The sequence below is a fragment of the Myotis lucifugus genome, unplaced genomic scaffold (genome assembly GCF_000147115.1).
Source record: "Myotis lucifugus unplaced genomic scaffold, Myoluc2.0 scaffold_332, whole genome shotgun sequence".
NCBI lineage: Eukaryota > Metazoa > Chordata > Mammalia > Chiroptera > Vespertilionidae > Myotis > Myotis lucifugus.
In genome coordinates this window covers 1,103,820-1,113,792 of record NW_005871380.1, presented here as the reverse complement: position 1 = coordinate 1,113,792, position 9,973 = coordinate 1,103,820, and the positions used below count along the sequence as shown (strand labels likewise).

Here is a 9,973-nt window from a genome sequence, read left to right as displayed (position 1 = left end):
CTTTGGGAAACTCCTCACTGCTCTTGGATGTCACTTATGATACCTCCCAGAATTGAGGTTCTGCCTACTGAAAAGAAGCAATGGACTGTGCCAAAAACCTTTATGTGACAGATATGTTGGTGCCTTTGCTGGATCGTCTTTCATCCAGAAACATGTGATGTATAATAACATTTTTCCAGGTCCATGAATCAATCCATCACATTTTGTTATTTAAAAACTTCATGTTTGACATTTTATTCAGTAGTTCATTTGTCAGTTATGAATTAAAAACAACATCTGTCACTGTCCTGTGTGCCTCTTAAATTGTTTCCTTGAGCCTTGCTTGACATACGGCTGGGCACACAGGTTTAGATGAGGCCTGGAAACAGGTCCATGTTAGTCTGATTTACACACTGTTGGGGGAAGGGGGGAACAGGTGTTGTGGGGGCAGGGCATAGGTAGTGTTCTCCCTTCATCCTGTGGGGGCAGTGATGGCCACCTAGCAGGCATATGGCCAGGTAGATTGCAACAGTGCTGTAGTGCTCAGGACTCTGTGTGAAGCGCTGACTCCTTCTGCTTCCCTACTCTTACGTATGTTCCTTCAGGTCACACAGTCCTGCTTCTCTTCAGTCCTGGGCCTGAGGCTCTGCACTCAAGGATGACCCTGGAAGCCCAAGGAGCATTTCCCCCTTGACTGTGTAATGAGAACCCAGTGAGGTGCTCAGTGCTCTGTGTGTACAGCTCTCACGCATAGTGTAACTGGCCTAGCTGGTGAGGACAGTCCAGGCCTATCATGGATCGTGATGGGCCTCAGCCTGGTGACTGACCTCTTTCCCATTTACCACTGCCTTTGAGGACAAAAAGTTTCTGCTCTAGAGGAATCCACAGGCAGCAAAATCTCAGACATATGCCGAAGCAATATCTTCACCGATATAGCTCCTAGGGCAATGGAAACTAAAGAGAAAATAAACAAATGGGACTACATCAAAATAAAAAGCTTCTGTACAGCAAAAGAAACCATTAACAAAACAGCAAGAAAGCCCACTGCCTGGGAGAACATATTTGTCAATGATATCACTGATAAGGGTTTAATCTCCAACATTTACAGGGAACTCATAGAACTTAACAAAAGGAAGATAACCCAATAAAAAAATGGGCAACGGACCTAAATAGATACTTTTTGAATGTGGTACCATCTCACACCTGTCAGAATGACTATCATCAACAAATGACAAGTGCTGGCGAGGATGCAGAGAAAAAGGAACCCTTGTGCACTGCTGGTGGGAATGCAGACTGGTGCAGCCACTGTAGAGAACAGTATGGAGTTTCCTCAAAAAACTAAAAATGGAACTCCCATTTGACCCAGTGATCCCACTTCTAGGAATATATCCCAAAAAACTAAAACACCAGTCAGAAAAGACATATGCACCCCTATGTTCATAGCAGCACAATTTACCATAGCTAAGATTTGGAAACAGCCTAAGTGCCCATCAGCAGATGAGTGTCTTAAAAAACTGTGGTACATCTACACAATGGAATACCACGCTGCTGTAAAAAAGAAGGAATTCTTACCATTTGCAACAGCATGGATGGAACTGGAGAACGTTATGCTAAGCCATATAAGCCAGTCAGAGAAAGATAAATATCACATGATCTCACTCATTTGTGGGGTATAATGAACAACATAAACTGATGAACAAAAAAAGATCCAGAGACAGAGAAGCATCGATCAGACCGTCGAACCTCAGAGGGAAGGTAGGGGAGGGTGGAGGTAAGGGTGAGAGATCAACCACAGGACTTGCATGCATGCATATACTAGGTGTACCGGTAAATAACGCAGATTTTTTTCAATAGATGGAGTTACACATATGTTGATATATATGCGATTTGATATGTAAGCTATTTTGTTGTATTGACAACAAGCTTCAAAACTTCATGTGTCAAATTTTCTGAAGGTGTTAACATCATAGATATTTTTACGCTTAAAAATGTTGAATTTCGTGCCCAAAAAAAGAGCATTTGCAGGAAGTTTTCATTTATTTTGAAGAAAAGTGCTGCTGAAAGTTATCGTATACTTCGGGAAGCTTATGGTGAACATGCTCCATCTCAAGATACTTGTGAACGCTGGTTTAAACACTTTAAAAGTGATGATTTCGATGTGAAAGACAAAGAACGTCCAGGTCAACCGAAAAAGTTTGAAGACCAACAATTACAAGCATTATTAGATGAAGATGTCTGTCAAACTCAAAAACAACTTGCAGAAAGATTAAAGGTTGCTCAGCAAACAATTTCCGATCGTTTAGAAGCAATGGGAAAGATTTTAAAGGAAGGAAAATGGGTGCCACATCAACTGAACGAAAGACAAATGGAAAACCAAAAAGTCATCAGTAAAATGTTGCTTCAGTGGCACGAAAGAAAGTCTTTTTGCATCGAATTGTGACTGGCAATGAAAAGTGGATTTATTTTGAGAATCCCAAATGCACAAAATCATGGGTTGATCCAGGTCAACCATCAACATCGACTGCAAGGCCAAATCGCTTCTGAAAGAAGACAATGCTCTGCGTTTGGTGGGATCAGGAAGGTGTGGTGTATTGTGCGCTTCTAAAACCAGGTGAAACCGTTAATACTGATCGCTACCGACAACAAATGATCAGTTCGAACCACGCTTTGATTGTGAAATGACCAGAATGTGCCAGAAGACACGGCAAAGTAATTTTGCTTCATGATAACGCACCATCACACACTTCAAAACCAATTAAAAGATCCTGCCTGGGAAATATTAACCCACCCGCTGTATTCCCCAGACCTTGCTCTTTCAGATTACCATTTGTTCTGATCGAAGGCACACACACACTTTCTGAGCAGCACTTCAAAACGTAGGAAGAAGTGGAAAATTGGGTCTCTGAATGGTTTGCTTCAAAACAAGAAAAGTTCTATTGGGACGGTATCCACAAATTACCTGAAAGATGGGGGAAATGTGTAGCTAGCGATGGACATTACTTTGAATAAAGCACTTTTGATGTTTCTCTTGAAATTATCGTGTTTTCTTTGATTACAAAAATCCACATTATTAACCGATACACCTAATAAGCCTAACCAATGGACACAGACACCAGGGAGGTGAGGGCATGAGTGGGGATGGGGGGTGGAGGGGCAATGGGGGATAAGGACACATATGTAATACCTTAGTCAATAAAAATTTTAAAAAAGTTTCTGCTGATCTCCAGGTAAGTAATTGACTTTGAATGTACTTCTGTTATGATTATATACTTTGCTTATAGGGACAAATTATTAAAGTACTGACTGAACCTCAGAGCATGGTCCAAACCTTTGGTACCTCCTGTGAGATGGAGTATTTATAAAATGTATAAGGCACACTTGACTTACTGCAGAGCCATAGGGTGTTGGAGAAAACAGTTTTCTATAAGTAAATGTGGCACTTTGGGCTCCCGTTCCAGCTAGAGGATATGTACTGCTGGCTGCCTCATTTAATATCAGATTCTCTTAGATCCGTGGTCGGCAAACTGCGGCTCGTGAGCCACATGCGGCTTTTTGGCCCCTTGAGTGTGGCTCTTCCTAAGCCTTAGGAGTACCCTAATTAAGTTAATAACAATGTACCTACCTATATAGTTTAAGTTTAAAAAATTTGGCTCTCAAAAGAAATTTCAATCGTTGTACTGTTGATATTTGGCTCTGTTGACTAATGAGTTTGCCGACCACTGTCTTAGATGTTTTTTACAAAGTCAATTAGTTATATTCTCCTAATAGTTCATTGATACTGTGTTTGGTTGATTCCTTCATATTTTCATACTTTGCCTGGAGTTATAATGATCTTAGCAGACCTTCAAGTAAAAGAAGCCTGACTCCTCTTGGCTGTGGTGCAGCTCCAAAGTTCTTGATGATGGCTTCTTGGTTGGGAAACAGGGACATGATGTGTATTCTGTGGTGACACTGCTTGAGCTTGCCTGCCACGTGGAGCCGAGGTTTATATGGCACTGCGGGACTGCCCAGGCTCCTGCCTGTTCTTGCCATCTGCTGCCTCCGTTCTCCACCTCCATGCTCATCGTGTTTGGGTTACAGGATGTACTGTCTAGCTTTGGTTTTGACTTTGTTACGTGTTTTACGCATCTCAAGATGAACATCATCTCTTGTGGTGGCTGAGCTGTCACCGCTGCACACTGTTGATTACTTTGTGCCCACCTGTCTTTCCTGTTCTTGGTGCAGTTTCTATAGGACTCTGACTTTTTCATAGTTTTCTGTTTTTCCCTTCCCTATTTAAGTGGAAAGAGGAATATTTTTGTCTGTCCTTTATGAACAAATATATACACTATACAAGGAACAGCTTTGTATGGCTCCACTCCCTTAGCTATTCAGATTTATAAAATTAAGCATTCAGTTGTTGTTTTGATATACCTGTATGTATTGTTACAGAGTCATGATTTTTTCCTGTTTCAGCTTATTCTAATTATCTGTACTTAACTGATCTCTTTTTAGTGTTTACAGCACAACTTGGCCAGTAGTGGCCTCTACAGGCCAGCTTCCCTGCTTCCACAATTTGTGAAGGCACCTTGTTTTCAGTCCCAGCAAGGGATTCTTGGATCATATTGATTATCTTTCTTCTGTTCCAAGACATGGAGTCAAATGCTCTCCTGGTTCTTTTAATGGGAAGTACTATTAGAAACAGATCTGGATGCTCTGGATGCTATGAGTTCACTTCATATTGTTCTATAACAATCTGATGATGAGTAGGCTAATGATGTCATTGCTGAAACACTTCAGGGTCAGAGCTAGAAAATATTTTTTTATGGTTGTGGGTACAACTTCTATGTATTTCTGATTTGTATCTCATCCTTTCTTAATTCCAACCTAAATTTTTAACTGTATTTATAGCCACTTTTGTTCAGTATTTCTATATCTCATTGACAACTGTTCTGTTATCACTTTATGGACAAATTATCAAATTGCTTTCCAGAAACATTTTAACAGCAACACAGGTTTATGGTGCCAGCTGTACTTGTAGGAATATACTTGTACTTGTAGGAATATACTTGCTTTTTTCTAGTCTTGCCAGCATTGGGTGTCTCTGTGTATTGAAAACATTTAATCATTCTTATCTATTTATTTATTCTCCCTAGTTGAAAATTTACCATGCTGCCTCTTTGCTTTAATGTGTTTTTTTGTTTGTTTTTTGGTAATTTTTATTTATTGATTTTTAGAGAAGGAGGAAGGGAGAGAGAGAGAGAGAGAGAGAAACATTGATTTGTCGTTCCACTTATTTACGCATTCATTGGTTGCTTCTTGCATACATGTGCCCTAACCAGAGATTGAACTCACAACCTTGGCATATCAGGACGACACTCTAACCAACTGAGTACCTGGCCAGGGCTCTGGTTGCTTTAAATTATCTTTGAGCCGTAACCGGTTTGGCTTAGTGGATAGAACATCGGCCTGCGGACTGAAAGGTCCCAGGTTCGATTCCGGTCAAGGGCATGTACCTTGGTTGGGGGCACATCCCCAGTGGGAGGTGTGCAGGAGGCGGCTGATTGATGTTTCTCTCTCATCAATGTTTCTAACTCTCTATCTCTCTCCCTTCCTCTCTGTAAAAAATCAATAGAATATATATATTTTAAAAAATTATCTTTGACTACTGCGTATGTTTTCATCTCTTGGTTACTTGAGGTATTTTGGTGCCTGTTCCTTGCCTATTTCTTCTTTAAAAGTCTTGGTGATTTAGAGATTTGAATGAGTTCTTATTATAATTTAATGCAGTCATACGTGATACAACTATCCTATATAATAAAACCCTAATATGCAGATGGACCGAATTGCAGAACAACCGGTCACTATGACGCGCACTCACCACCAGAGATAAGTGTACTCCCACAGGGGAGCGCTGCTCAGCCAGAAGCTGGGCTCATGACTGGTGAGGGCAGTGGCAGTGGCAGGATCCTCTCCCGCCTCCATGGCAGTGCTAAGGATCCCTCGGGGGACATCCCTGGAGGGGTCCCAGACTGCAAGAGGGCACAGGCTGGGCTGAGGGGACTCTCCCCCTCCCCCCCCAGTGCTGCACGAATGTCGTGCACCAGGCCTCTAGTTTTTTATAATAGCTCATAGAAATATAATTCATATACCATACAGTTCACTCATTTAAAGTATATAATTTAGTAGGGGTTTTTGTGTGTGTGTGTGTGTGTGTGTGTGTGTGTGTTTTTATTCAGAGAGGAAGGGAGAGGAAGAGAGAGAGAGAAACATCAATGATGAGAGGGAATCATTGATTGGCTGTCTTCTGCACGTTGGACCAAGCCCGCAACCCAGGCATGTGCCCTTGACCGGAATCAAACCTGGGACCCTTTGGTCCACAGGCTGACGCTCTATCCACTGAGCCAAACCAGCTAATGCTAATTTAGTAGTTTTTAGTATATTCACAGAAAACATCACCACTATCCAATTCCAAAACATCTTCATCATAACCCCAGAACCATTAGCAGTCACTCCCCATTCTCCCCTTCCCCCAGCCCCTGACAACCACTTAACTACTTTCTGTCTCTATAGATTTGCCTGTTCTGGACATTTTATGTCACTTGAATCATACAATAGGTAACCTTTTATGCCTGGTCTCTTTCACTTAGCATCATGCTTTCCATTTTCAACTATGTTGTAGCATAGGTCCATACTTCCTACCTTTTTATGGCTGTGTAATATTTGATTTTATGCCTACACTATGTTTTGTTTACCCATTTATCTGTTGATGGACATTTGGGTTGTGTCTATCTTTTGGCCTGCTATGAGTAAGGTTGCTATGAACAAATGCGTTTCATTTCTCCTGGGTATATACCAAGTAGTGGAATTGCTGGGTTATACGGTACCTGTTTCTTTTTGAGGAACTGTCATACTGTTTGCCAAAGTGCCTGCACCATTTTATATTCCCAGCTGCAATGTATGAGAGATCCAAGTTTTCTACGTTCTCATTAACTTATTATCTGTCTTTTTTGTTCTAACCATCCTAGTGGGTTCAAGTGGAATCTCCTTGTGGCTTTGATTTGCATTTCCATAATGTCTGGTGATATTGAGCATCTTCATGGGCTTATTGGCCATTTATATTTCTTTTTTGGGAAAATGTTTATTTGAATCCACTGCCTATTTTTAAATTGTATGTGTGGTTTTTTTTAATTGAGTTGTAAGAGTTCCTTATATAGTCTGGCTACAAGTCCTTTATCAGATATATGACTTGCAAATATTTCCTCCCATTCTACGGGTTGTCTTTTCACTTTCTTAATGGTGCCTTTGAAGCATAGAAGTTTTTAATTTTAATGAAGTCCCTTTGACCTGTTTTTTTTTACTTTTGTTTCTTGTGCTTTTGGTTTCATATCTTAGACAAAATTTTTTCATATTTTTCTCTAAGTTTTATAGTTTTAGTACTTACAGGTAGGTCTTTGATCCACTTAAATTAAACTTGGTATATAATGTGGGAAAGGCATCCAGTTTCATTCTTTTGCATGTAGATATCCAGTTGTCCCAGCACCATTTGTTGAAAAGACTGTTTTTTCGCCATTGAAGGGTTTTGGCATCCATGTCAAAAATCAGTTGGCGGTAGTAGATGTAAGGGTTTATTTCTATATGCTATTCTATTCATCTGTGTGCCTATACTTTTGCCAATATCATCTTGTCTTGATTACTATAGGTTTTTTGTAAGTTTTGAAATCTGGACATGTGAGTCCTCCAACTTCAGATTTTTTGTTTGTTTTGTTTTTTTGAGATTGTTTTGGCTATTTTGGCTCCCTTGAATTTCTGTATGAATTTTAGAATCAGCTTGTCAATTTCTACAAAGAAGCCAGTTGGAATTTTAATAGGGATCATATTGAATAATTTTTAAAATTAAGTTTTTAAATTTGTTTGGTGTGTAGAGGGCAGTTTGGCTCTAAATCAGTTACTGTTAACCGATTACGCCACTACTGTTTTGCTTTGTTGAGCTTATTTTTTATCAACTATAACTGTTATGCGTGGTTGGCAATTCTTGGACTCTTCTTTCCATTAAGTTATACTTTTGTGTTCCAGGACTGCGTGGTTAACATTCTGTTTGGCTGTGGGATGCAATCTCAAGCCAGTCTGTTTGTTTAAGCCCTAATTGAGTGTCTTCGCGTGTATCCAGTCTTATATCAGCTATGGGTGGGTGAACAGGGCCAGGGGTTCTGAAACAGTATATTCTGTGGTCACAGGGGTTAGACTGACTTCCTTTTTTAACAAAGGTTGGCTGTAGATGGCATTTAAGCTGGGTGGTGATGGGCAGGCTAACTGGCCATTGAGAGGGGTCTGGGGTGTGTGTTGGAGACTCATACAGTGCTAAGGGAGGAGGATGAGGGCAGATTGGTACTGAGTGGTGGGGTTCTTGGGAAAGCAAGACAGGGAGGACTGGGATTTGAGCAGGGAAGGGACTTGGGAGAGGAGGGCAGCATGAACCATGTGGCAGAATGTCAGATAGCCTGTCTGTACTTTGTGTTTGTGTTTCAACAATGTCAACACTTGAGTTCATGCACTTTAAGAAGAGCTCCTTTGAGTCTTATCTCTTTTTCCTGGGTCCACCAGTATGACACCATTCCTATTCAGTCCAGCGTGGTGTTATGTTCCTGCCCATCCCCATCAATGGTGAGGACCCAGACTGATTCCGGCTCGGCCCCTGTTCCAAGCGGTGGTAGCAGGCAGGGCCCCACCATGGACAGCACTGCGGCCGAGTCCCGACCAAGTGCCAACTCACTGCAACGTGCCGCACAGCCACCACCACAGCCTCGGAAGAAACGGCCAGAAGACTTCAAATTCGGGAAAATTCTTGGTGAAGGATCTTTTTCAACAGTGAGTACATGCTGCTGTTGTTGAATGAGTGTGTTTTCCTTGGATAGGCTGACCTTCCAGGCTCAGAACTGGGAGACCTAGATACGAGGGTGGTGTTCTTCCCTGGAGGAGGGTTTCAGGCCTCTGGGCGTTCTTCTCCTATTCTGAAGGTGACTTGGGGCCATCAGTAGATCATGTGACTAAAATATCTAAGCCATGATTTTGTGGTTGCAAGTTTTAAAAGGCATCATTTGATCTTATTTTTTATTAAATGGCAGTTCATTTTATTCAAATCAGGCATCAGTAGGTGACTAACATTCCATGTCCTTGTGTCACATTGGCAAGACTCTGGGAAGCTTTTCTGTTCCTCAAATTAAAAGTTAGTATTGGTCCTGGCCAGTGTGGCTCAATGGTTGAATGCCGACCTATGAGTCAGGAGGTCATGGTTCGATTCCCGGTCAGGGCACATGCCCAGGTTTCAGGCTCAGTCCCCAGTAGAGGGTGTCAGGAGGCATCTGATCAATGATTCTCTCTCATAGTTGATGTTTCTCTCTTTCCCTTCCTCTCTGAAATCAATAAAAATATATATTTTTTAAAAGTTAGTATTGGGCCCCAGCCAGTTTGGCTCAGTGGATAGAGCGTCGGCCTATGAACTGAAAGGTCCCAAGTTCCATTCCGATCAAGGGCACATGCCCGGGTTGTGGGCTTGATCCCCAGTGGGGGACTCGCAGGAGGCAGCCAATCCATGATTCTCTCTCATCATGGATGTTTCTCTCTCTCTCCCTCTCCCTTCCTCTCTGAAATCCATAAAAATATATATTTTTTAAAAAGTTAGTATTGGTATTAGTATCTCCTCAGAGTTTTGGGGGAAACATTTAAAAACCTTTATTTTAAAATACACAAAACATTACATTCATGACACTTGCTAGAGTTACAGACCAAGACCTGCTGGCCTCTAGATTCTGTGTTCTCTGTTTTATAAACTAGTGGCCAGGTGCACGAAATTTGTGCACAGGAGGGGGGGGGGGGGTGTCCCTCAGCCTGGCCTGCACCCTCTCCAATCTGGGACCCTCGGGGGACATCCCTCTCGCAATCCGGGACTGCTGGCTCCTAACCACTCACACTGCCTACCTGCTTTCCCCTAACCACTCTGCCTGCTAGCCTGCTT

At 41.8% G+C, this 9,973-nt stretch overlaps 1 protein-coding gene across 1 annotated transcript in view; it reads left to right on the top strand.

Annotated features, from left to right (window-relative positions):
* The window catches only part of PDPK1 (3-phosphoinositide dependent protein kinase 1), a 99,388-nt gene that overhangs the window by 23,271 nt on the left and 66,144 nt on the right, over window positions 1-9,973 (top strand). The window contains 1 exon segment of the mRNA XM_006100932.3: window positions 8,563-8,826. Coding sequence (XP_006100994.2) covers window positions 8,563-8,826 — 264 coding nt within the window.